This window comes from Neofelis nebulosa, chromosome 5 (genome assembly GCF_028018385.1).
Source record: "Neofelis nebulosa isolate mNeoNeb1 chromosome 5, mNeoNeb1.pri, whole genome shotgun sequence".
NCBI classification, from domain to species: domain Eukaryota; kingdom Metazoa; phylum Chordata; class Mammalia; order Carnivora; family Felidae; genus Neofelis; species Neofelis nebulosa.
Window position 1 is genome coordinate 158,796,849 of NC_080786.1, and position 25,982 is coordinate 158,822,830.

Below are 25,982 nucleotides of genomic sequence, written 5' to 3' on the forward strand. Positions count from 1 at the left end.
TTTATTTATTTTTGGGACAGAGAGAGACAGAGCATGAACGGGGAGGGGCAGAGAGAGAGGGAGACACAGAATCGGAAACAGGCTCCAGGCTCTGAGCCATCAGCCCAGAGCCTGACGCGGGGCTCGAACTCACGGACTGCGAGATCGTGACCTGGCCGAAGTCGGACGCTTAACCGACTGCGCCACCCAGGCGCCCCTCTATAATTGACTCTTGAACAACACAGGGTTGAACTGCACAGGTTTGCTTATATACGGGTTTTTCTGAAATATACAATATGGTTCCGTAAATGTGTTTTCTCTTCCTGATGAATTTCTTAATAACCCAATAACTCTTTTCTCTAGTGGACTATTGTAAGAATGCAGTGTATAATACACATAACATACACAATATGTGTTAATTGTTGGTCAACGCTAGACTATTAAGTTCTAGGCTTATATTACACCCGGGTGTTCGTCTACACGAGAGTTTGGTGACCACGCCCTGTGCCGTGAGGGATGGTTCATGGGACGGTTGTTGACTTTGTTTTCCCATAGTGAAAAATTGAAGTATCTTTTCCAAATATGTATCTGCTGACCGGTGAAGAAATATTTACATGAACAATGACTGGGAAATCTGACAAAGCAATGGATTTGAAACATTTAAACCCTTGGAGGGCCGCTTGTAGGGAGATGGGTGAAGGGAGCGATTCCACAAGATGTCTGGGTTAGAAACAACCCAGGGGGCTGGAAGGAGATTCGTTCTGCCTGGCATTCCTGCTCAGACTTTCGTAAACTCGGCTGCAGTTTCGCTGTGCTCCACGCAAGCAGACCAGCAGCTGGCCCCCAAAACAGAGGAAGAAGCTTCCCGAGCCCAGGAGCCCAGAGGGGAGCGCAGGGCGCGGTGACTCACTCCCAGGGAGACCCCCGCCCTCCGCGCCGCCCCCGCCCCAGCTCCTCCTCCTCCGCCCAGCCCTCCGTCCCTCCCTCCGTCCCTCCTGGGCTGTGACTTCCCGGCGAGAGCAGAGACAGCTTCTCTCTCTCCCTCTGGTCGCGCCTCAGGCCCACCCTGACCTCTGCCCTCGCTCGATGGTGACACTCCGGCCGTAATATGAAGCTGGCCCATGCTCTGGTGCCTCTGCTGCTGCAGGCCTGCTGGGTGGCCGCTCAGGACGTCCCAGGCAATGACAGGGCGGTCGCCTTTCAGGGTGAGTGGCTGGCCGCATCTCTGACCCTCTGCTTCTGCCGTCCCGGGAACCTGGGCCAGACCCTTCCCTTGACATAAGAGCTGGGGTGCTTGGGGGGCTTGAAATTCTCCGACGCGGTCCGCGGCTCCCGTACCCCGGGTCCCCTCTGCTTCTCCGGTCTGAGGGGCGTCAGGCTGGGCCAGGGAGGAGGCCCCTATGGGGAGGGCGAGCACCACCCAAGCCTGAGCCTTCAGGGCTCCTCCAGCAGCGCGAGGGGCCGGGTGGGCGCTGTTCTTTCTCTGTCCCCCGTTGTTCATTCCATTTGATTCCCAGCCTGGCAGGCAGTGGAGAAACTTGCCCCCCCCCCCCCCCGCCCTCCCAGGGCAGTCTCCTTGTTCCCAAGGTTCTGCCGACGAGGGAGGGGCTCCCTGCCCTCCAGGCAGGATTCCCAGGACCCTCATGGGGGCTCTCACAGTCACCCTGCCCCTCACCGGGCACCTGGGGGAGGTGGCCTCTGTGTGCCCAGGGGGGTGCAAGGTGTGAGCCTCAGGCTCCTCCTCCCCACTCTTGGCCCAGACTGCCCTGTGGACCTCTTCTTTGTGCTGGACACCTCTGAGAGCGTGGCCTTGAGGCTGAAGCCTTATGGGGCCCTGGTGGACAAGGTCAAGGCCTTTACCAAGCGCTTCATCGACAACCTGAGAGACAGGTAGGAGAGGCCACGCCTTTACCGCCAATCCCACACTTCTGTGAGCTTCTAAGGGAGGGCAGTGGGCCTAGGGGCCCGGCAGGCAGAGTGAGCCCCCTTTCTCATGGAGAAGCCCTGGGTGGTGGCCAGGCCACTCATGCACCTCCCACGTCCACAGTGGTTCAGATGAGCCAGAAAAGGGCTGAGTTTGAGATGGACCAGACCAGTCGGCCTGGTCAGCCAGGAGCCTGGGGGTAGTGCTGTGATGGGGACTCCCAGGACCCCAAACGTGCCTCCCCGCTCCCCAGCTGCGTGAGTTTCAGGAGTTGGCGGGAGGCTCCGTGGCTCCGCCTTGTGCCAGAAGAGGGCACCCCTTGCCACTGCCTGGACGCTGACCTCTGCCCGTGTGGAAGGCAGAGTCTGAGTCCTGGACCCAACATCCCAGTGTCCTTAGTGTCCTGGTCCGAGGAGCCCAGAGGGCCTGCCAGCTTCGTTCTGGGTTTGGGGACAGCACACTTCATTCATTCACTTACTCATTCATCTGTCTGATGAGTCTGCAGCTGTGGGGGTGGGAGTGGGGGTGGGGAAGCACTGGCAGTGGGTGTGGCTGACAATAGGACACGCCCATGGGGGGGCAAGGCCATGGGGGGAGGGCCATAGTCAGAACCAGGCTCCTCCCCCATCCATTCAGCTGTGCAGGGCCCCAGCCCCAGTCCTTAGCCAGTCCCTGTTGACTGACTTGATGATCAGGGCACTGAGCTTCCGGCCCACCATTAAGGGGGTTGCAGGGACAGAGGGTGGGGGCTGCCCAATGTGGGGCATATGACCCGAAACCCTGAACTCAGCCAAGTGTCTGAGCCCCTGAGGTCCGATAGCCCCTCCGGGTGCCTGTGGCCTCATTATTCAATTTCTTATGCCTCAGTTTCCCCGCCTGTGAAATGGGGTGAGGTCTTCCTGCTCTTGATACTGTTAGCGTCACTGTAGGGGCCTCGGTCACCCCATCTGCTGAACAGGCTGAAAGACGTCTACCCCAGGCTCCAATAGAGCAAACCGCTGAAAGCCTCCAGCCAAGGCGCACAGGGGCCAGTGGCTGCAGAGAGAGGCAGCCACTCAGATCCACGGGGACCCCCCCCCCACCAGTGTCCCACTTAGACCTGCTCTCCCCCTCCCCTGTCGCCCTGCCCCCCTCCCACCCATGTCATCCCTGCCCCGCCCCTGTGGCCCTGTCCCACTTTCCCGATGCACACAGCTCCTTACCCAAGGACCCTTGAGATCAGGGGATACGGTGGTCACTCACTGGCTGGGGCTGGCTCTCCTGGCCATCCCCACCCCTCCATGCTGGTCCCAAGGGCAGGAACCCAGCATCTAGGGCCCACAGGAAGTCCAGTCTGGGCTTGCCGGCCCCTGCCTCTCAGGGTGTGACGGGGCCAGGCAGTCGGTCCACCTGTGAAATGGGAGACCGCACGAGGGGAGCCGGGGAGGGAGGCCCTGGAGGTGCCCACGGCAAATGCAGCGCCAGGACCTGGGAGAGTCCACCAGTCCACCCTGTGCTTTGTAGGTACTATCGGTGTGACCGTAACCTGGTGTGGAACGCAGGCGCGCTGCACTACAGCGACGAGGTGGAGATCATCCGCTCGCTCACACGCATGCCCAGCGGTCGCGATGTACTCAAGGCCAGTGTGGATGCGGTCAAGTACTTTGGCAAGGGCACATACACGGACTGCGCCATCAAGAAGGGGCTGGAGGAGCTGCTCGTGGGGTGAGTGCCGTCCATCCGCAGCTGCGGTCTGGAAGCCCGTGCGTGTCCCGTGGAGGCTGCACGGCTTCCCGACGCAGCTCCCGGCCACCCCAGGAGCCAGTCCTGGTGTTCGAGGACATCACACTGATGGCCACCACCCAAGGGTCACTGTCCACCCCCGGGTCCCCCTCGAGCTGTCCGCTGTCTCAACCACTGAAGGTAGAGGGGGCCATGGGGCCGGAAGTGCCCCAGTAACTGCAGAGATGGTGTCTGCAGTCAGAGACAGATACACAGACAGCAGAGTCTTCCTGTAGGGCGCCAGTGCCCCCCGAGCTAGCTCCACACACGACATCCAAACTGCCACAGTGAATAGTCAACAGCATCTGTGGTTGATCGGGGGAGAGGATCCCCCCCTGGCTGCAGCTCAGCCTGGCCACAGCCTCCCACGCCCTCGGCCTCGGCCACAACCCCCAGGTACTCCTGGCCACAGCCCCCATGGCCTCGGCCACAGCCTCCAGGTGCCCCCGGCCACAGGCCCCGGTGCCCCCCACTAGCCACAGCCCCCCATGCCCTTGGCCACAGCCCCCAGGTGCCCCCAGCCACAGGCCCCGGTGCCCCCCTGGCCAAGGCCCCCAGGTGCCTCCGGCCACAGGCCCCGGTGCCCCCCTGGCCACAGCCCCCTATGCCCTCGGCCACAGCCCCCAGGTACCTCTGGCCACAACCCCCAAGTACCTCTGGCCACAGCCTCCAGGTGCCCCCGGCCACAGGCCCCGGTGCCCCCCACTGGCCACAGCCCCTCATGCCCTCGGCCACATCCCCAAGTGCCCCTGGCCGCAGCCAAAGACGGCTCTTCTGCTGACCCCTCCCACTATCTGTGGTCAGGGGTCCCCCCGTCAGGGTGCCTCAGGGGAGCCAGGACCTGTATCTCCCCCTGGATATGTATGCGTTTTCCAAGATGGGGCTTGAGAGAAATGTGATCCCGCAAGCCTTTATTTTCTGTTTTAATATCCTTGATCATAGCCCACTTTATAGGCAGGACTGACAGAGGGAAACCCATGCCCAGCATAACAGGAATCAGCCTTATGAGAGTTGCATTTGGGTCTGGGTCTCCCTCTGGGGCTCTGGCCCCCGGCTCCTCACCTCCCATCTTGGGGGGGTCTCAGCTGTGTTCCAGGGGTACCCTGAGCTGTTAGGGTTGGTGGAGGGGGTGCTTGAGGGGCCTCACCACCGCCCACCCTCTTGCAGGGGCTCCCACCTGAAGGAGAACAAGTACCTGATTGTAGTGACCGACGGGCACCCCCTGGAGGGCTACAAGGAGCCGTGTGGGGGCCTGGAGGACGCCGTGAACGAGGCCAAGCACCTGGGCATCAAAGTCTTCTCGGTGGCCATCACGCCCGACCACCTGGTAGGAGCCCCTGCGGGGCCTGCTCTATGGAGGGGTGCCGGGCACAGCCTGCGGGGTGCAGAGGTGCAGGCATCGAGCCACAGGGTGGGGGCCTCAGGAAGAGCAGCGGTGGGGCGAGGCCGGGCCCCTAGCGGCCATCAACCTTGTCCCTTATCCACACCAGGAGCCACGTCTAAGCATCATCGCCACAGACCACACGTACCGGCGCAACTTCACAGCGGCCGACTGGGGGCAGAGCCGGGACGCGGAGGAAGTCATCAGCCAGACCATCGACACCATCATTGACATGATTGTGAGAGGCCGCTCTACCCTCGCGCCGGAGTCCGGAAGGCTGGGAAATCCTGTGGCCCTGAATATAAATTAATTACACTTTTCCGTTTCACTTTTCAGAAAAACAATGTGGAGCAAGTGGTACGAGCCCCTCCCTTGCCCTCCTGTCCCCCTTCCCCTCTGTCTCCTCTGCCTCTCCCCTGCCCCTCCCTCCTGGGCCCCCCTCCCCCCACTGTCCAGGACATCACCAGCCCCGTCCCCACCGCGAGTGCCCGCCGTCGGAGCTCAGGCCGTGCGCTGAGCCCTGTTCTCTAACGTGTCTTCTGTCCTCCTGCAGTGCTGTTCCTTCGAGTGCCAGGTGAGTGTGGGGCCCCGCCCACCTTGGGGACACCCAGGATGCTACCTCGGGCTGACCTTTCTCTCCCGTCTTGCAGCCCGCCAGAGGACCTCCCGGACCACGGGGTGACCCCGGGTACGAGGTGAGTGGTCGCAGGCCCCCTGGAGGGAGAGAAGTGTGGAGTACAGCACTGGACAAATGTCCCTGCAACCTGGAGCCCCTGGTGTTGGGAACGCGGTGGGACCCCGGGCAGCTGTCCTGAGCCCCCACCGAGCACCCACTCACACTAGGTGTGGGGACAGAGAAGGAGCCCCTCCCCGAGCAGGTGTCCCCGACCATGGGGAGAGAGTCCAGTGACCCTGTGGCCGATGCCAGGGGCGAGTCTGGCCAGCTGGCCTCCCAGTCTGACAGCTGACCTCCCCATGGCAGAGGGGTGAGCATTTGCTGGTGCTTTGCTCCCGGAGGTCCACCTTCTTGTGGGCTGGGCTGCAAACGTGGGGCCCAAGGCCAGGTGTGGCCAACACTTACAACTTTGACCGCCCATCAAAGTCCAGGGTTCTGGCACTCCTAAAAATGTTAGATTGCATGGCCATGCAGCCATATGGGCACCACCCTCCGGAGCTGAGCCGGGCCCCCTCTCCAGCCCAGGAGCCCCGCATAGCAGCAGGAATGGGGTGGGGTGCTGGAGACAAAGGTTCAGGGGCCAGCCGGGCGGCATGGGGGCAGCACAGGGTCCAGTGGGCTCTGTGGGAGGGGGTGTGTGCCCCTGACCTTGCAGACCCCAGGTCAGGACACAGGTGACAGGGAAGGAGCCTGAAAACCCTGAAGGCCGATGGAATATCTTCTTAATCCTTTTCTTGTGAGCAAGTTGGGGGTCCTTTCCATCTGGTTTTTAGAAATAAACAGAAATCATCCCCAACCTTGACCTGCTCTGTGTTGCAGGGAGAACGTGGGAAGCCAGGTCTCCCAGGAGAGAAAGGAGAAGCCGGAGACCCTGTGAGTGCCAAGCACCTGACCTCAGGGGTGGTGGGTGCTGACGACCTGAGGCCGAGAGAGGAGCCGGACTGTGGAAACTTCTAGAAGCATGGCTGGTTTCTGGGCACCATGGTCCTGTGGCCTGACCCTGAGAGGACATGGCCCCAAGGGCAGCGAACGCCAGAAGATGCCGCACAACCATTCTTTCCAGTACATTCTGCCCAGGCCTCCACTCAGGCCCAGCTCATGCCCCTCTCCTCCTAGGGGGTGTCCTAGACCTTCCCCATCACCCCTCCTCCTGGGCCCTGATCTCCCCTCTCCTCCCTGGACTCCACTGAAGAGCCCCCAGGACTGGGAGGAGGAGCCTTCACATCGGGGCTGCTCTCTGGGACTCGGGCCAGTGGTCAGCCAGCCCGGTCTCTCTGGCTGACCAGGCCTGAGCAGAGTGGGGGTCAAGACAGACCTGGGGGGGGGCGCCTGGGTGGCTCAGTCGGTTAAGCGGCCGACTTCGGCTCAGGTCATGATCTCGCGGTCCGTGAGTTCGAGCCCCGCGTCGGGCTCTGTGCTGACAGCTTGGAGCCTGGAGCCTGTTTCAGATTCTGTGTCTCCCTCTCTCTGACCCTCCCCCATTCATGCTCTGTCTCTCTCTGTCTCAAAAATAAATAAACGTTAAAAAAAAAAAAAAGACAGACTGGGGGGGTCGCTATGGCTGCCCTCAGGGCTGCCTAACATACCCCCTCTTCTGTGTTCCAGGGAAGGCCTGGGGACCTCGGACCGGTCGGCTACCAGGGGATGAAGGTACGTCTCCCCCTCCTCCTCCAGAGCTGCCGGCCTGTCCTGGGGCCCAGCGGAACACATCCGGGCTCAGCCCAGGGCACCGGGCCCCAGGACACCAGTGACACCCTCTTTCCTCCTCTGTCTGCTTTCTAGGGAGAAAAAGGGAGCCGAGGGGAGAAGGTGAGTAAGGCAGGGCTTTGGGGCACAGAGCCACCCCCCTCATGCACAGGAGCGTGACACCGCCCATCTCCAGCGTGTCTGAGCTGCGACAAGCTGTGGGGGACCCATCCCAATTCCCTGGGAGCTTGCCCCTTATTGGGGGACCACCCCCCTCACTCTCCCTTCCTGTCTCCACAGGGCTCCAGGGGATCCAAGGGCTACAAGGTGAGTGTGGGGGCGGGGACATGTCTTCTGCCCCAGAGGGGTCCTGTCTGACCTTCGTGAACCCTTCTTTGGCCTTTGTGCCTTGCAGGGAGAGAAGGGCAGGCGTGGCGTCGATGGCGTGGACGGCATGAAGGTAACCCCGCCTGGCGGGAGAGCTGGTGACTGGGAGGTGGCGAGAAAGGCAGAAGATATTTCCTGCCAAGCCCCAGGCCCCAGTGGACCCCAAGCCTCCAACCGTCGTCCTGGTGGGGCTTTCCTGGGAGGGGATGGATGAGCCAGAACGAAAGTCTTGACCTCTAAATCTGCCTTCCTCCCTCCAGGGGGAGATGGGGTACCCCGGCCTGCCAGGGTGCAAGGGCTCACCCGGATTCGACGTAAGTTGCATTCCGTCACTCGCATTTTAAGGCTAAGTTCTCGTGAGCAAATATGGACTCAGCCCTTCTGGAGCTCTAAGAGGTCACGGGCAGGCTGTACCCAGCCCAGACCTGCCTTTTCAGCTTCTATTTGTGTGCAACCCAGTGGCTGCTGCTGAAGGCTGAGGACTGACCTCCCACAATTTCTTGTCAGGGCGCTCAAGGACCCCCAGGGCCCAAGGGCGACGCAGGTGCCTTCGGACTGAAAGGAGAAAAGGTTGGTGACGTCGGGCAGGCCTCCCTGTGTACCCAGTATGAATCAGAAACCCTCTTGGAAGCAGATTCTCCACCCACCCTGCAAGGACCGGGCCCCCAAGTGGGCAGGCAGGAGGCCGGGGTGGAGAGAGCGCAAAACCAAGCTACAACCAAGGGCACAGTCACCCAAGGGGGGCGCCCCCTGTGGCCCCTGCAGCCCCATGTCACTGAGCCTCGGACGCGCCCCGGGGTGCATCACACTGCCCGCCTGCAGCAGACGGACGAGGTGCCCTCAGGGCCTAGAAACCGTCTGTTCACGTGAAAGTCACCACTTAACAGCAAACAGGAGGCAGAAAAGTAAACAATGAGGACCCAAGGTTTTGAGTCCAACTTAGAGCACAGCTTTCTGCTGTTGGTGCTTTTCCGGCATTTTCAGCAGCAGGAAGTGCTAAGAAAGATGGAGAAGTAAGGTCGACTGAACGCGTCCTAACCACGCAGGCTTCCTGGACCGGATGTTCGGAATCCGGCCGATTGCTTTGTGGGCCCCGGACCTGATTTTGCCTTCGATGACTAGAAGTGGGCTTGCCCCTCTGCATGAGGGGTCTTGAACAAGCAGACGACACGGGGAAGTGGCTTCTGCAGGATTCCTGTAGAGATATGGGTGGTTGGGAAGGTTCTCAGAGTCCAAGGTGTGCGTGGTCAGGGGGTGTGGCCCGAAGTCTGGGTGAGGGGGACTGGTGCAGGGTCACTGGTGGCCCAGGACGGCCGGGAGTAGCCTCCCGCAAGCTGACCTTTCTCATCATTCCAGGGTGCGCCTGGAGCTGATGGGGAGCCTGGGAGGCCGGGGAGCACAGGGCCCCCTGGGGATGAGGTGAGTGCTCACGGAGCCCCTAAAGCAGCTGGGGGTAGGGTGCGGGGGGAGCCGGGAGGGGCCCAGTCCTACTCTTGTTCTCCCCCAGGACAGACGGGGGAGGGGAGGGGAGGGCAGGAAGTAGGGAGGTGGAGGGGGGCCCGGGAGGGGCCACAGCCCCGGGCCCAGTCCTACCCTTGTTCTCCCCCAGGGCGAGCCGGGGCTGCCTGGTCCCCCGGGAGAGAAGGGAGAGGCCGGCGACGAGGTGAGCACCCCACGTGATCTCCTGTCCCAACTCCAGGCCCCGAAACAGAGTTCCCATCCCAAACTGATGTTGCTTGTTCCTCTTAATCCCAGGGAAACCCGGGACCGGACGGTGCCCCTGGAGATAGGGTGAGTGGGGTGGGGTGGCGTCTGGGCCGGCGTGGCCGGCGTGGCTGACAAGCACCGGGGCTTCCGTCTGAGCTCAGTGGACCTCAGTCTCTGCGAGGCCGGCGTGTCTGGGGGGGCTCAGCCCGTGCCCAGCTGGAGCCCCTTCTTCGATGCCGTGTCCGAGCTGCAGTCTCACCTCCATCCACTGCTCTCCGCACAGGGCGGCCCTGGGGAAAGAGGACCACGGGGGACCCCAGGCGTGCGCGGCCCCAGGGGAGACCCGGTGAGTCACTGTTCGTTAGGCTGAGACCCCACACACCAGGAGGGGGCCAGAGACTGCGGTCAGGTGAGGTCAGGCCATCAGCCTCACAGGACACATGTCACCAAGTCCCTTTGGCATCTAGATTTCACCCACACCCTCACCTGCTGTTTTCCCGACGTCTGTCTCCCCAGCTCTGGAAGTGTGGCAGCCCCCCCCGCCACCGACCCCGACCCCGGGGCACCTCGAAGGGTGTGAGCAGGGTGGAGAGATGGGGGGTGTGGGCCCAGATGAGGAGTGCAAAGGGCGGGGTTATCCCCTCCGCCCATCACCGATGACCAGCGTGTGCAGGGGAAACCACCACACACACACACACACACACAGTCACACAGAGACACACAGCCACACCGGGACTCACAACGGCCATCCCGGATGCAGCACCGGGAATAGTCTGTACAGCACTGGCTCCACACCTGTCATCAAGTGCACGGCTCCTCCTGTGTCACGATTCACTCAACTCACCATCACACATCTGAGCTTTTCCAAACACCTGCAGCCCCCCAGTAGCCCCTTAAACGTTGCAGACAGAGCTTGCACTCTGGAACGGTCCTTTCTTACAACTTGAAGAGCAGGAAAGTTGAGAAGCCAGGCCCACACGGACTTCGTGGTCACAATGGCCCAGCAGGCTCGCCGAGCTGTGGCCTGTAGCGCAGCCTCCTTCCAGAGCTTTCTCTGGCCCTTGGTTCATTGGAAGGTTCTGCAGGAGCTGGAGGGCAGGCACTGGAGACTGTGCCTGGTTAGAGGAAGGGAGCGCCCACCCCCACCATTCCGGAGCCAGCAGGGAGGGATGATGGTCTTCAGACCTGGGTGAGGACCTGGCCTTCTCGCTGCAGAGCAGGGCAAGTCTTCACCTCATCCCGGAAACAGGACACCGCGGAGGCCGTGTGGTCCCTCTCGCTGTGACCAGCCTGGCAAAACCGCTCCTCCTGAGGACGTGTGTCTGGGTGTCCCAATGGGGAGAGCGAGCTTAGCCTGAGGCCAAGGTCACTGAAAGAGCGATTTGCTTTCTGCCTCATCCTTGCTCCTTGTGCACTGCCCAGAACCCCCCGGCCCCCAGGAGGGCAGGGAGGGACACTGAAGCAGGGATAGCATGGCCTGACCCCTTCCAAGCCTACCGTGCTGAGATCAGGGAATGGACGGAAGGCCACGCCACACCCCAGGAAGTGCCCAAAGTGAACAGAGGCCAGCAGGGGTTAGGCGGGGCTCCAGCTCCTGAGACCCATCAGTGAGCCTCACTGGACAAGCAGCTAACATCAGGGGCTGCCTCTTGAAACCCCGAGAACCTCCAGATGTCCGTGTGCATGGCCACCGTATATAAAAACCCAGGGGAAGGATGAGGCCAGGCCCACAGTGGAGGGCGGCCCTTCCTGGCTCTGGCCTCTGCTGGCTCAAGAGCTGCGGGACCCTCCGCCTTGCCTAGTGGCCGCCCGGGCAGCTTGGCCTCTCCTGGCCTCCACACTCACTGGCTCACTCCTCCCCAGGGCGAAGCTGGACCCCAGGGTGACCAGGGACGAGAAGGCCCCGTCGGCATCCCCGGAGACCCGGTAGGGAGCTGTGTGGGGGTGGGGGGCCATGTCGGCTGCCAGCAGAAAGGCTCCAGCAGCTCCTGGATTTAAGGGCAGTCCCTCTCCACTTATGACTCAGGGGACTTCCTGTAGGGGCTGCCCAGAGTCAGGAGCCAGCGGTGGGGGGCATCCAGGGTGCCCAGCTCCTGTGCCCCTGTCACCTGGCAGGCGTCTACCAGGATGCAGAGCTCAGGGAGCACACACCCAGGCGCCCCCCCAAGCTCTGCCCTCAGAGTGGGTGAGAGGGGCGCCTGGCTCGATTGGCACTGGAAGATGGCAGCAAGGACTTGAGGGGCCCTGGGACCCCTGGAGACACCCCCTGGCCTGGTGGGGCAGGGTCACCCCATACTGGAGATGGTGTGTTTGAGCCCCCAGGAGACACCAGGTGAGGAAGAGGCTTGCTCAGCGTTTGGAATCCAGGTGTGAGATCCTGGCTGGAGGCAGATTTGAGAGTGTCAGTGCATGGAAGTTTCCAGAATTCCTGGATATGACACCTTCCAGATGCCATGCTGGGGGAGGGGATGAGGGGAGGAAAGTGGGGGCTAAGAAAGCAGAGGGCCAGAGCGGGTCTTGGCCTCAGATGGAGCATCGTTCCCAGCACAAGGGAGGGGTCTACCTTTCTGCCTCGTTGCCAGGAGGTCATGTTGTTCCAGATCAGGGAGGAGCTGTGGCTGTGGGCCTGAGGTGACCACCCCCAAAAAGAGCACACGAAGGGGCTGGGTGGGACATGTCCTCCCCACACCCTTCAGGGGACCCCCTCGGGTGGCCTAGACCCTCTCACCCTGCCCGCTACTCTGTGATGGGGGTCGCTCGCTGGGTGTTTCCATGTCCTCCCTGCAGGGGACGAGGTGGCTGCCTGGCCTGCAGGAAGGACTCTGAGCTGAGACTGGGGACCTCCCAGTTGGCAGGAGGAGGGGACAGCAGCACTGGTGGGCAGAGAGTTCCAAACAGGACAGCAAGGACGAGGACAGCAGCTGCGAGTGGGGGCCAATCTTGGCGGGGCTAGGCCTGGGGCTCTGGTGGGCCTTGGCTTGTGGCTTTGAGCGTTTTGGTGGCTTTTCTTGTGGAGAGAATTTGGAATTGGTATTTTAACAAAAAAGTGATTTAAAAAGCAGGAAAGAAGAAGCAGCCACAGTAGGGTTGCTGAGTCTCCTGACGGTGCATTAAAAATGCACCTGGGTCCATTCCAGTGTGGGGTACAGGGGGCGTGAGCCCACTTCCGTGGACCCAGCTCGGTGGGAAACTCCTCGCACATAATTCCGAGCCGGGCTCTCTGGGAGCCAGCCGCTCCCGGGGTCTGTGGCCGCCTGTGAGCAGAAGAGGCACCAGAGGACCCCGGAGCTGCCGGCACAGAGCCAGAGAATTCTGAGAGTCTGGATCCCCCCTTCTTGGAGGAAAGGGGAGTAGTGTCTCTCAAGTAAAATGGGCGTAGAAGTTCCCTGGCTTGTAGACACAAGACCCGGTAAATGGGCCACCTCACCTGTTTGGGAGAAGTGGTTAAATCAGTAACTCTAGCAGAAGAAAGGCTTGTGTGGAAAAACAGTTCTCCTGTCCCCGTGCCCCCCCCCCCCCACAGGGACGGATTCTTACTTTCTTCTAAAATTTAGTTTCTTCTAGAATCCTTTCAGACAAAGCACGGGGTGTGAGAGAGTGTGGGGGTATGCGCGTTGTCTACACAAACAGCATCGCACCACGATGCTTTTTGCCTGATCCACCTGGGGACCGGCCAGGTCAGCCCCCACAGGCTCCACCTGTAAGCCTGCAGATGCCCCTGTCTAGTCCGTTGTCAACACGTATGCAGGCGGCCTCCTGTATTTTGCTTTACAGAAAAATACTGAAATAAATATCAATGCCCATCTGTCTGTCTCTTAGCTCCTCTGGTCTCTCCATTTGCCCAATGATCCATCCGTCCATCTTGAAATACTTGCAAGGCTACATCCAGAATGTAAATTCTTAGTAGCATAATGTCTTGGCCAAATGATGTGTGTCTGTGTGTGTGCGCGCGCGCGTGTGTGTGTGTTATTTGCCAAATACTTCTACTTGACCTAGCCCCCACTTACGTGCCCCCCAAGAGTGTAAAACAGCTGCTGTGTTCACACCTCTGCCCACAAGAGAGATTCCACCCTGTCTGGGTGTCTGTGCACCTCGGGAGATGGCCTTGTGCGCTCGTGCCTTGCGCCACGGTCTATGGGAAAGGCCGAGGGTGGTCTCTCGGGTTTCCAGGCCGACGTGTCCCTGTCTCAGGCTGTTCCTTCAGTGGTTGGTTCTCTGCTGGGTCTGTTTCTGTGCTGAGGTGCAGGAGGCTCCTACCCACAGACCTTTCTCCAAGTTTGCAGTTGCATGTGGCTCCGTCCCAATATCTTGTGGTTCAGGATGTCCCGCTCGTTTACAAGATTCCAAATACCTTCCCGCCTTTATTGTAGCCTTTGCTTTCTCTTTGATGCATCTGGAGGATCTACCAGGGTTCGAAGCGAGGCGGGCTTGACCTTTTCTGTGAATAGGGAGCCGGTCAGCACAACACCGACCTTTCCTGGCGATGGAGGACACCCATCGGGTGTCAACCTCTCTTCTCTGCATCTTTCTGGAATCCCTGCCCTCTTTCTGCCCCTGTTCTAATGAGGCGTCCTCCCAGGTGGGCCTGCTCCGGCCGCCTGCGACGTTCCCAGGCTCCCCTGCCTTCTTCAGACGGTGTCACTGCTCTACAGGATGGTCAGTGTGGCCAGGGCAAGCCAGCCACGATCTGGTCCTTCCCCGTGGCACAATTCAGGAAGTCGTTCAAGGCGCTAGGACATAAGACACTAAGAGGGGGAAGTGTCGCCGGCGTTTACTCCAGTAGCACCTGCTTGTCCCAAAGTAACTGTCACTGTAAAGCCAGACATCACCAGAGACAGCTAGGGGCGGGGGAGGGTGCTGTGTCCCTCCAGCCCGTGGCCCAGCTGGGGAGGGTCGGCTCTCTGGCCACTTGTTCACCTGAACCCTCCATGAGGGGTGGGGAGGTTAGGTGGCCGTGGAATCTGGTTTGTCCACACTGGACATCCGCTTTCCAGGCCGCAGCACAGTTTCTGCCCCCAGGGCTGCCCTCCTCCCGACTCCGTTGCAGCCCCACGACTCCAGACCAGCTAGGCAGTTGGCTTCTGTGCCAGGGTGTCCGTGCAGAAGTTTCTGGGAGATGTGTTTTCCCAGAGCAGAGGAGGGATCCAGAAACTGGAGGGAGGGGTACAGTCCCGCTGTAGCCCCTGCCAGGCCTCGCCTCTTGTCCCCGTGGGGGGCACCGCCACCTCCCTGTGCAGACGCCAGCACTGCCCACCAGGAGCAGGGGGGGCCACTCGGGCGGCATCCCAGGAGGCGCCCACCCAGCAGGCCAGCTGCTGACGCAGCTCTGCAGAAACTGTCCCCAAGCGTGGCCCTCCGCTGTCTGCTGGGTGGCCGTATTCCTGTCTCCTGGGGCCCCGGACACACCTCCCACTGGCCTGGACTCCCTCCTGGCCCCCATTTCAGGTTCCCAAACCTACCCCTGGGAGCCCCAAGTTGGGGGCTGCTGGTCCTCGCGGTTGGCGAGCAAAGCCCCAGGTTAAGTGAGTGACGCTGACACTGCCTGGGCCCAGAGCTGGACCCTCCTGTGGTCGCACAGGAGCCTCCCAGCCGACCTCTGCCTAATGGGACAGGCCAGATACGGGGAGTTGCGCGCCTTTGTGAGAGGGACTAGAGAAGAAAAGCCTCACCAGGAGGCATCAGCCTGATGATGGGGCTGGGAGACGGGCCTCCGAGTCCAGGGTCATGGCTGGCAGGGTCCCCAGGGGCCAGGCAGGCCAGCCGGCATGGGTCTGGGGCCCGGAGGGCTGGGCTGGGGCTGAAAGGGGTCTGATAGACGTATCATCTTTGCAGGGTGAGGCTGGCCCCATTGGACCTAAAGGGTACCGAGGTGACGAGGGGCCCCCGGGGCCTGAGGTGAGTAGCCCTCCCTGCCCCCGGCCCCAGACCCTAGCCCCTGGAACGGCCCTTAGGACTGGGGAGCACCCCCAGTCTACACACACACACAAATGTTTTAGTGCATTTCATGGTATCTGTGCCTTTCAGGAAACATGGAAAATGCAGAAAAAAAATAAAACAGAGAATTGAAATCTAAACCATTACCACCCAGAGATAAATAATATAAACATTTTAGCTTGTTTCTCTCCAATTTATTTTTCTTATTTCCATATTATGCCTTATAAATTTGGCTTCACAAAGTTTTTTTTTTTTTAATTTTGCCATTATGAATGTTTTCTGGAACCCTAAAGATTTTGTTAACCGCGGCTGACGCGTGCTTGCTCAGTCCCGCCCGTGCTGAGTCCCTTTGTCTCTCTGAGCTCTGGGGTTGGAACTCCCAGCCCCGGAGGTAACGGTCAGTAGGCACGTAGTGCCACTTCTGGTTGTCCTGGGGGTGCTGTCTGGGTGGGTTACTGGGCAGGAGGTATGGACTCCCCACCATCCCTAGGATGATGGATTTAAAGATCCTTCTTTTAATCATTGCTGTGCTGATGAGTAGAAACGTTGTTTTATTTAACTCGGCCTTCGTTTTCCGCAGAGGGGTGTTGTACGTCCGGGACTGCACTGCTCACTGCCTGGATGTCCACTTAACTTTCCCAAACCCCCTCCTCCCCTCCTTAGGGTTCCAGAGGGGCCCCAGGGCCCACAGGACCCCCCGGAGACCCCGGGCTGATGGGCGAAAGGGTGAGTGGTGGTCCCAAGGGCCTGGGTGGGGGTGGTGCCAGGCTGCTGGGGCCTGGGAAGCCATGGTTCGAGCCCTGGGCTTCTACCGGGAAGAGCGTACATGTGGGGCCTGAGGGTCCCAGGTGCAGTGTCTGGAGAGGTGAGTCCTCCACAGGCGACTGTCCCCTCTGTGTCTAGGGGCACCACGGGCGCTGCAGTCACTGTGGTCCTCGTGGTCATGGTGCTCCCCACAGGCACTGCCCCTCCTGCTCCAAAGTCTGGGGACACGCAGGGCAGTCCTGGGCAGGAGGCTGCCTTCCCGGCTGAAGAAGCCCCTCGGGGCACCATCCCGAGCCCGGCGATTCCCAGTGACAGGACTTGGTCTGCTCTCCACAGGGGGAAGACGGCCCACCCGGAAACGGCACTGAGGGCTTCCCCGGCTTCCCTGTGAGTGCCCCAGACTCCTGTCCTAGCACCCCCTCTGGCCAGCCGGGTTGGACCCAGGACCATGGGCCGGACCGGGAAGCCGTGGCTGGGATCATCCAGTGGGCACCCCCCCACCCCAGCCAAATCAGAGCCTGGCCTGACTGTCCCGCCTTCCCCTGCAGGGCTATCCAGGCAGCAGGGGCCCCCCCGGGATAAACGTGAGTACACGCCCACCATCGGGCTCCTGGTGTGTTCACAGGCACGTGCACATGCGCGGGACATACACGCACACGTTCACACGTGTCCCCAGCACAGGCTTGGAGCCGAGGCCCCTCCCACGTGTGTCTCAGCCCGTGGGTGCCCCTGCCTGGCCCAGGGGTACACCTGGCCACCGGCACTTCCCTCTGGGCTCCCAGGGGCTCAAACCTCGGGGTGTCCTCTGGTTGGCACTCAACCGCAGGAACATGTGCCTGCTCTGGCGGGTCACTGTGTCTCCTTTATCTTGTCCTTGTAAAACTTCTGCTTCTTAGAAAGGAAATGCAGTGCTGTGACTGACAGTAAATAAGGCTGACTGAAAAGGAAAAGCTGGTGGAGGAGACGGCTGGCCGGAGGCCGGTGCCGGGTGGGAGAGCCCCGGTCGAGGCCCTCGCCTGAGTGAAGATGTGGCCCTGCCCCCCGCCCTCCCCGGGAGCCCAGGCCCTCGGCACCCACCCCACCCCTGGGCCAGGGTCCCAGCCACACACGCACACCTGCCCCTCCGGACCCTCTGCCACAGCGACCGCGTGTTCCCCTGTCACCCGCAGGGCACTAAAGGCTACCCGGGCCTCAAGGGGGACGAAGGAGAAGCCGGAGACCCTGGAGAGGACGTGAGTGCAGAGCTCACTGGGGAGGTTGGACAGTCACCGCCGGGGGTTGTAGAGGGAGGTAGCCGTGTGCTGCCAGGGCTGCTGAGGCTCTGAGGGCAGGCGTGGAGCCATCGGGGCACAGTGAACACGGACAGAATGCAGCAGATGGCTAGTCGATGGTGGTTGTGGCTGGTGACACTGTGCCGTTCCCTTCCAGAACAACGACATCGCACCCCCAGGTGTCAAAGGAGCCAAGGGATACCGGGGCCCTGAAGGCCCCCAGGTGAGCGGCTGCGGCCAGCCGGGGTAGGGCATACTGGCGCTCTGAGGCTGCAGAGGGGCAGGGGTGGGAACTGCGGAGTGGGTCTCCGGGGAAGGCTTCAGGGAGGCTGGCACTTTGACAGCAGGGTTGGGAGGGAACAGGCAATTTCAAGGGTTGTGGGGAGATCAGAGAAGGGGGAGCAGCCCGTCACCAGATGAGGGGTGAAGAGAGTGCAGCAGAGCCCGGGGTGGGTGCCTGGGGGGGTCCCCTGTCCATCAAGGTGGCACAGTCAGACTGGGGCAAACTATCCTCCCGGTGGTGAGTGCCCAGATGGTGAGGGCCATGCCCGGCCCACCTGCTGGTCCCCGGGCAGGGAGTAAGTGGCAGCCAGTGATTACAGAATGATGGCAGTTAGGGACTCTACACCAGCCCTGAGCACGCAGGCCTTCAGGGGCTCCTAATGGGAAGCGGGGTCAGCCCGAAGGCCAGAAGGGTGAGGGGGGGCTTGCTCAGGGCTCCCATCAGATCTGCAGCTCAGGAAGTGATGCGCCCTTATCACTTTTTTCCGGTCCTTCCTCGGACAGGGGCCCCCAGGACACACGGGACCACCAGGGCCGGATGTAAGTGGGTGTCTGTGAACGTCCCTGGGGGGCTGACCACTCTGGCTAAGAATCCCGTGGGGGTGGGGAGCCATGGTGGCAACGGGGGCATGAAATTGTCATGGAGGAACACGGGGTGACCACATATCAGTGACCACTTCAGGTGCCCCTGCTGCGGGGTGCCTAATACTCTGAGTCAGAGCCGCTATCCCAACCCAGTCCCACTGTGGTCCGCGGGGTGGCAACTGGGGGACCAGTTCAGCCCCTGGTGCCTGCGTCTCTTCCCCTTCAGGAATGTGAGATCTTGGACATCATCATGAAAATGTGCTGTGAGTATCTCTCATCTTTGAATAATTGTCTCAGTTGGAAGGAACTAGGTCCCACCGGCCCCAGCGCCCACTGCTGGTGCCCACGGAGGGACCATTTGAGCTGCGACAGGGAGGGAGACAAACAGGAGGGGTGGGAGTGTGCCCCACCCACAAGAAAGTCCCCAAAGGTGGAGGGCAGGGGTCAAGCCACCGTCACCCCCACCGCCCTTCCCCGGGTGGCCCGAGCGCCAGGCAGAGCAGCCAACCCTGGTGAGGGTGGTCCAGGCGGGTGGGGAGCTGGCAGAGGGTTTATGATCTTATCTGTAATACGATGTGGGATCTCGACTGGAATGTAACTCATTTCTCCTCTTTTCCCCAGCTTGCTGTGGTGAGTCATTTGAATATTTCTTGAGGGTTCCCTGTGGGTGGCAGGGCTATGCCCCCTCCTCCCAGTTTATCCTGTAGAGCAGCAGGGGACCTCACGCCCTCACCATGCCACCGTGGCCTTGGGGCTCTGGCCTGTCCCTGTCCTCGCCGCAGGGACCCACGCAGCCAGCCACAGGCAGGGGCCAGAAGCCCCGGGGTCCCGGCTGGGGGTGCAGCTCTGCTGAGGGGGGCCCTGGGAGGCCCCAAGGGCTGACCCCTTCCTTGCCTGCAGAGTGCAAGTGTGGCCCCATCGACATCCTTTTCGTGCTGGACAGCTCGGAGAGCATAGGCCTTCAGAACTTTGAGATCGCCAAGGACTTCATCATCAAGGTCATCGACCGGCTGAGCAGAGACGAGCTGGTCAAGGTGAGTCACACCCGCCCTGGTGCTTCCCAGGGACACCAGGCTGGGAAGGGGTGGGTCCCAGGGCCCTTGTTCCTTAAAAGCTATAACCTCCACCCACCAGAGTGTGAGTGTGGTGGAGGGGGGCCTGTGGGCCAGGTCGGCCTGGGACAGATGGTGGGTGGAGGGGTGGCTGCTGGGACCCCCACGTCCCCTCCTGACCTTGGCGTGTGACACGTGCAGTTTGAGCCCCAGCAGTCGCACGCAGGGGTGGTGCAGTACAGCCACAACCAGATGCAGGAGCACGTGGACATGAAGACCCCCAACATCAGGAACGCTCAGGAGCTCAAGGAGTGAGTGCGGCGTGCCCGGCCAGCCCCGCCCCCAGGCAGCCCGGCCCCGCCCCCCGGCCCCGCCCCGCCACTGACAGCAGGTGCTCTGGCCCCACAGAGCCATCAAGAAGCTGCAGTGGATGGCGGGGGGCACGTTCACCGGCGAAGCCCTGCAGTACACGCGGGACCGGCTGCTGCCACCCTCCGACAACAACCAGATAGTGCTAGTCATCACGGACGGCCGCTCAGACACCCAGAGGGACCCCACCCCGCTCAGCGTGCTCTGCGGCCCGGACGTCCAGGTGGGGCCACCCCCACGCCACCCGCCGCCCCTCCTGCCCCCTCCCCTGGAATGTGGGGGACCTTCTCCACCGGGGCCACGCCGACACCGCCCCTCCCCTACAGGTGGTCTCCGTGGGCATCAAGGACATGTTTGGCTTCGTCGCGGGCTCCGACCAGCTCAACGTCATCTCCTGCCAAGGCCTGGGGCCCCAGGGTCGGCCAGGCATCTCACTGGTGAAGGAGAACTATGCCGAGCTGCTCGAGGACGCCTTCCTAAAGAACATCACCACCCAGATCTGCATAGGTGGGCTCGGGGTGGGCGCCGCGTGGCCAGCACGCGCCGCGCTGGGAGGGCCGCATGGGGGCGGCCGAGGCGAGGCGAGGCTCTCAGCCCCGCCACCTCCTGGCCACAGGGGCCCGGCACCCCCTGCCGGCAGCACCAGGGCCTCCCCACAGGCCGCCTCGCACTGGTGCTTGAGGACACCGTGGCACAGCTCCCACGCTCCCAGTGCGGGCGGCACCGTGCTTGTCGCACTTCCTCCCGTGAGCGCTCGTGCTCGCCGTGGTCCCGGCAGGTGCATCCACACGCCGGGGCAGGGGTTGGCCTCGGAGCCCAAGACCGCTCAGAGGCCCCCGCAGAACATGCCTTTCTGGGCCCGGCCCGATGGTAGAGCTGGGTCTGCAGCGCAGGCAGCTGGTGGACGGCCAGACCAGCTGCCGCGGTCAGATACGCCTGCCTGCCTGCAGCCACCCGGTCGGTGTCGCCCGGGGACAATGTGGCGCGGGGTGCCTGACCTGCAGACCGTCCTCTCTCCTCGCTGAGCTTCGGCCAACCCGTCCTCGGATGGGGCCCGGGCTCTGCCCCACCCCCCGCCCCTCACTGGGTTGGTGTGAGGGCCACAGAACAGCAGGCGGGGGCCCGGCCCAAGACCTCAAGGCCCACCCTTGAATAGGGGGGCACCCCTTCTCGGCGGGGCCGAGTGGGCCGAGTAGATGCTGGCCAGGCGTCTAGGAGTGCCACCTGTGCAGGTGGCTACTCCACGCCTGCCATGCGGGAGCTTTGCCGCCATTTTTGCTGGGGGGTTACAGCCGGGAGGGTGGTCCGCGAGATCACTGGCTTCACACCGCATGGCGTTTTTCTCTCTTACAGACAAGAAGTGCCCAGATTACACGTGCCCAAGTGAGTACCTGGGGTGTGTGGACAGGGTGCCGGCGGGGGCTCCCGGAGGAGGGCGAGAGATAGGGGGAGCCCAGGGTGGCCGAGTCGGGAGGCCCCGGCCGCGCACCAACATGACCCCCCACCCCGCAGTCACCTTCACCTCCCCGGCCGACATCACCATCCTGCTGGACGGCTCGGCCAGCGTGGGCAGCCACAACTTCGACACCACCAGGCGCTTCGCCAAGCGGCTGGCCGAGCGCTTCCTGACGGCGGGCAAGACGAACCCCTCCCACGACGTGCGGGTGTCGGTGGTGCAGTACAGCGGCCCCGGGCAGCAGCAGCCAGAGCGCGCGTCGCTGCAGTTTCTGCAGAACTACACCGTGCTGGCCGGCACCGTGGACAGCATGACCTTCTTCAATGATGCCACTGACGTCAACGACGCCCTCGGCTACGTGACACGCTTCTACCGCGAGGCCTCGTCCGTCCCAGCCAAGAAGAGGCTGCTGCTCTTCTCTGACGGCAACTCACAGGGGGCCACGGCGGCGGCCATCGAGAAGGCGGTGCAGGAGGCCCAGCGGGCAGACATCGAGATCTTCGTGGTGGTGGTGGGCCGCCAGGTGAACGAGCCGCACATCCGCGTCCTGGTCACGGGCAAGACGGCCGAGTACGACGTGGCCTATGGAGAGCGCCACCTGTTCCGCGTGCCCAGCTACCAGGCCCTAATGCGTGGCGTCTTCTACCAAACGGTGTCCAGGAAGGTGGCGCTGAGCTAGCGCCGGGGCCCCTCTCCCACTGCGAAAACGGGAAGTAAGATGTGACCTGAATGTTCCTGACCAACCTGATGAGCTGGATGTTTCTAAAGGAAAGGCTTGAAAAGCCGCGTGTGTTTTGCCCGCCCCTGGGGTCCCGGGACCCTGCCAGCACCTGCCCCGCTCACCGTGTTAGCATCCCCCCACCCCCAGCAGGCTCTGAATCCCCGAAGCCGCTTCCCCCTTCCCTGTCTGGGGGGTCGCTTGAGTGCGGCCTCCCCTCCCGCACCTCCCGCATAGTCTGACTTTTCTCACTAATCCTGCACAATTCTTTAGTTAGCATTTCATGTACACTCTCAAAAGTCTGCTAGTAACTTCATGTGAGACGGTGGACGCTTCGTTTTTGGAAAGCCAAGGTCGAGAGCATTTTTAAAACCTGACCCCTGATGAGTAGACTCCTCCACATAAGGTTCTCCTCCCTCAGGGCTCAGACCTTGGTTCCTGAGGCCTCGGGCCACAGAGCTCAGGGCAAGCGAACGCTTACACGCTGACTGGTGTCTCCAGAAAACGGCAGAAAACGGTGACTCCCCAACCCGAAAACCCCGAGAACAAAGGTGCTACCCTGTAGACCCCTGCCCCATCTACTCAGAGGCCTGGACCCCTGGGCCATCCAGTGACACAAAGCGATGTGTTTAAAAAAAATAATAAAAAACAACCCAAAGCTCTTTTTCCTCAAGAGAGTGATTGGTTCCACATTTTATTCAGGATCCTGTTTATTTGTTAGTTTTATTTTTACTCCTTCCTGTGTTTTTTTCTGTGTCCATATCAGAGGCTTTTTGAAATAAAAGTTTTCACTCCTCTGTCCGCGGTCATCTTTCTGTGGAGTAAAAAAATCCCAGCAGACCCGCACTTCCCACAACAGGAGGAGACCGTGGAGATGGTCGGGGGTCCGGTCAGCAGGCTGACCTCCTGCTTGGCACCGGACGGACAGCCCTCTCTGGGGTTGGCGGAGGACTGTCCACGGATGGGGAGGAGCAGGGAGGGGCCCTGACACCCTGCGCCACAAAAGCAGAAGCGCATTAGGTCTCAGAGGGCTGGGAGAGCTGGCCGGATCCAACGAGACGAAACCCCAGAAAGGCCAGCCTTCTGGCACCAGAAACAGCCTGCGAGTCCCTGAGGAGGAGGCAGCGGGACCAGCGGGCCCCGTGGAAAGCTGCCTGGGAGACCCGGCCCGGGTCCAGAGAGAGGTGGCAGGGGGCCGTGGCTGTCCCTTCACAGGAACGGCCCTGGCCTCAGGAAGGTCAGAGTGGACGGGGAAGCACAGCCTGGCCCAGATTCCCGAGGAAGAAACACACGGCCACCGGGCCCCCGAGTGCTCGGCGCCCTGCTGCAGGGCCTGCCAGTGGACGAGGGGAGGGGGTGGGGCCGGCGCACTTCGGCCCCGGGGGTAAAGGAGGGCAGGTGTGCGGGCACCACAGGCACCAGGGCCAGTAGAAGCGGGTGGCGGGAACTGCACGGGGTCCTAACCGGGGGGGGGGATCCTGACAAGAAGGGGCAGGGACGGGACACCCTTCACCGGACACACGTGGAAAGCCGGGCAGTGGGGCCAGGGCATGACTCCAGCAGAGAACAGCACCCCCACATAGCATCGGTGGGTGTCAGCACAGTCTGCAAGGGAGTCTCAGAGACACCCAATCTCAGCCCCTGCACTGACATCACACATGCACGTGACGAGAACCAGAGAGCTGCCAGCACGGAAAGTTTCCATTCATTCGGCCGACATCCCGGGGGCCTGTTTGCTGCAGCGTGACCCCAACGTTCGCCCGCCCGTCACGCCCTGCGAGCCCCCAGCCTGAGGGATGTCCCTGCAGCGGCCACAGATCCTGGCTCCTTCCCCGCCACCTGCAGCCTTGTAACCTCGAGCCGGTCACCTGCGCCTCACCTCACTCTCATGAACTGCAAAATGGGCTCATAAAACCGTAACAGCCACCTGGGAGGGCCGCAAAGAGGCCCGAGGCCACCCGGTGCCCATCACAGGAGGCCAGAGGGCTGGCTGGGGAGGACAGCAGGGGTCCCGGTGAAGAAGGTGCCAGCTCCAGACCCTCCCCTCGACCCTCCAGGCACAAGTTCCCTCCTGGTTGCCCCAGGTCTGCACCCTGGTCAGGTGGGGTCTGTGGGTTTTTCCTCCTGCCTGGGAGGGGTCATCCGAGACCTCTCCTGAGGGAAAGGGGGAGAGCTGAAGTGTGTGTTTAAGAAAGGACCGCGTCTGTAATCCCTGAATCATCTCTCTAACTGGAACCGGTGGCTGAGAACCCAGGTCTGAAATCAGGCCACACTTTGTTCCCTGCTGTACTTCTTAACCCCTCGCCTCCCGACATCCACGAGGAAAACATAAGGAGCCCCCTTCACATTATGCAACCTGACATTTAAAAAATAGGTTATGAAGGAAACTGCAGGCTCCATCATGCCTGTGTCCGTTCCAAGTTTATGAAAGCAATATTTTAGATCATGGCATGAAGTCTTGAAACATAAATGCAAAGCCAGCTACCCTGTGATTGTAAGGGGGGTAGTGATCCCTGTTCCTGGGTCAGGAGCAGCCGGTGCCCAGCAGCTCTACCACCGGCTCCCCGAGCTTCCCCTGCACACCGTTGGCGCTACAAGGCACGGGCTTGGGGGAGGTGCCGGACGCCGCCAGGGCGGCCTTCCATCATCACTCCACTTGTCCTGACCCAGAACTGCGGGGGCCAATCCCAGGCCTCTCCCCAGCCCTGCCACTCTCCCCTTTAGGAGCCTCTGGGCGCCATTCCCTCCTCCTCCGGGGAAGAGTGGTCCTCGAAGGAAAAGGGAATGGAGAACTGAGGGAGTGCTCGGGGAGGCTCCCTGCCAGCCCCCACCTGCTGACCCAGGAAGCTCCCCACACGCTATCCACCAGCTCGGGGGTCCCATTGTCCCGGCCTTGCCCCACGACACCCCCACAGTCCGTCTCTCCAAGTGTGAGGGGAGCTGGAGGCCCCCCACCAGCAGACCACCACCGCCCACCCATGACCAGCTCTCCCTTCTCAGTGCCAACAGCCTCGCTGTCCTGGGTCTCGGCGGTGCATTCCACCTGGACAGCGTGAGGCCCGCAACCCTTGCTTCCTTCACTCACATTTGTCAGATGTCTCTCCATGTCCTTCGCTTTTGATCTCTCCAGCCGCATCGTTTTAGGTGCACATTTTGTAGATGGCCCGTAAAGGCATCTTTCCACCCATTCTGACAGTCCTTGCTGTTTATAGAAAAATCAAACACATTTACATTTGCTATTACCACTGATATTTGGTCTTCATCATGCATTTTCAATGTTTTTTTTTTTAATTATTTTTGGGACAGAGAGAGACAGAGCATGAACGGGGGAGGGGCAGAGAGAGAGGGAGACACAGAATCGGAAACAGGCTCCAGGCTCCGAGCCATCAGCCCAGAGCCTGACGCGGGGCTCGAACTCACGGACCGCGAGATCGTGACCTGGTTGAAGTCGGACGCTTAACCGACTGCGCCACCCAGGCGCCCCTTCATCATGCATTTTCTATGCTAAGGATATGCAGGAAGGTATATTTTTCTGTCTAAGATTTTTGGAAGCACGTGGGCAGCACAAATCAGAGAGCTGTCCTGGCCAAGACCCTCGGAGCCAGCCCCACCAGGGGGATGTCTCTAGCCCAGAGTCCCCATCTGCTGGTCTGGCAGCCACTTTCTAAAGAGACAGACAGCCATGTGATACCAAGGGTGTGGCCTGTCCAGCTGCCGAGACAATGACACTTAGGGTCCCCTGGACACTGAGAGCCCACCTCTAGAGTTGAGTCTCAAGGCCTCCTCAGGGAACACCAGCGGAACCCTGACAACACATCAGAATGGCTGAACTTAGCCTGACTGTGCCAAAGGTCGGGAGGACGCGAGGCTCGCGTGTGGCTGGTGTCAGCATGAAAGGACACAGCCACTTAGCATTTCCTCAGTGGTTTCCTAAAATCATACATGTGCTCACCACACCACTCACCCCTCCACTCCTGAGTATCGGCCAAGAGTGATGAAAACATCACCTCTACACCAGTAGGAGAATGTACAACCTTACTTATAAGAGT

The 25,982-nt window shown here is 61.3% G+C and overlaps 1 protein-coding gene and 1 long non-coding RNA gene across 2 annotated transcripts in view; one reads left to right on the plus strand and one right to left on the minus strand.

Annotated features, from left to right (window-relative positions):
- Nucleotides 1-968: 968 nt before the first annotated feature.
- COL6A1 (collagen type VI alpha 1 chain) lies at nt 969-22,730 on the plus strand. Its single transcript, XM_058732300.1, has 35 exons — nt 969-1,184; nt 1,740-1,869; nt 3,407-3,607; nt 4,832-4,991; nt 5,155-5,283; nt 5,382-5,402; nt 5,599-5,619; nt 5,696-5,740; nt 6,541-6,594; nt 7,327-7,371; nt 7,504-7,530; nt 7,708-7,734; nt 7,823-7,867; nt 8,055-8,108; nt 8,302-8,364; nt 9,151-9,213; nt 9,404-9,457; nt 9,550-9,585; nt 9,785-9,847; nt 11,365-11,427; nt 15,334-15,396; nt 16,099-16,161; nt 16,537-16,587; nt 16,749-16,784; nt 17,370-17,432; nt 17,629-17,694; nt 18,258-18,293; nt 18,565-18,601; nt 18,960-18,968; nt 19,239-19,372; nt 19,592-19,701; nt 19,799-19,982; nt 20,086-20,266; nt 21,113-21,142; nt 21,272-22,730. The coding sequence occupies exons 1-35, from the start codon at nt 1,088-1,090 to the stop codon at nt 21,892-21,894; spliced, it is 3,084 nt and encodes a 1,027-aa protein (XP_058588283.1). The 5' UTR covers nt 969-1,087; the 3' UTR covers nt 21,895-22,730.
- Nucleotides 21,979-25,982, minus strand: part of LOC131512983 (uncharacterized) — a 30,861-nt gene continuing 26,857 nt past the window's right edge. The window contains exon 2 of the long non-coding RNA XR_009262418.1: nt 21,979-25,135. This is a non-coding gene — a long non-coding RNA (uncharacterized LOC131512983). The remainder of the gene's footprint in view (nt 25,136-25,982) is intronic.

Coding starts and splice junctions, on each gene's coding strand:
- COL6A1 (XM_058732300.1), top strand. CDS start 1,088: ATGAAGCTGGCCCATGCTCTGGTGCCTCTGCTGCTGCAGGCCTGCTGG. Junction 11,428..15,333: donor TCGGCATCCCCGGAGACCCG/GTAGGGAGCTGT, acceptor TCATCTTTGCAG/GGTGAGGCTGGCCCCATTGG. Junction 16,785..17,369: donor GGGGCCCCCCCGGGATAAAC/GTGAGTACACGC, acceptor TGTCACCCGCAG/GGCACTAAAGGCTACCCGGG.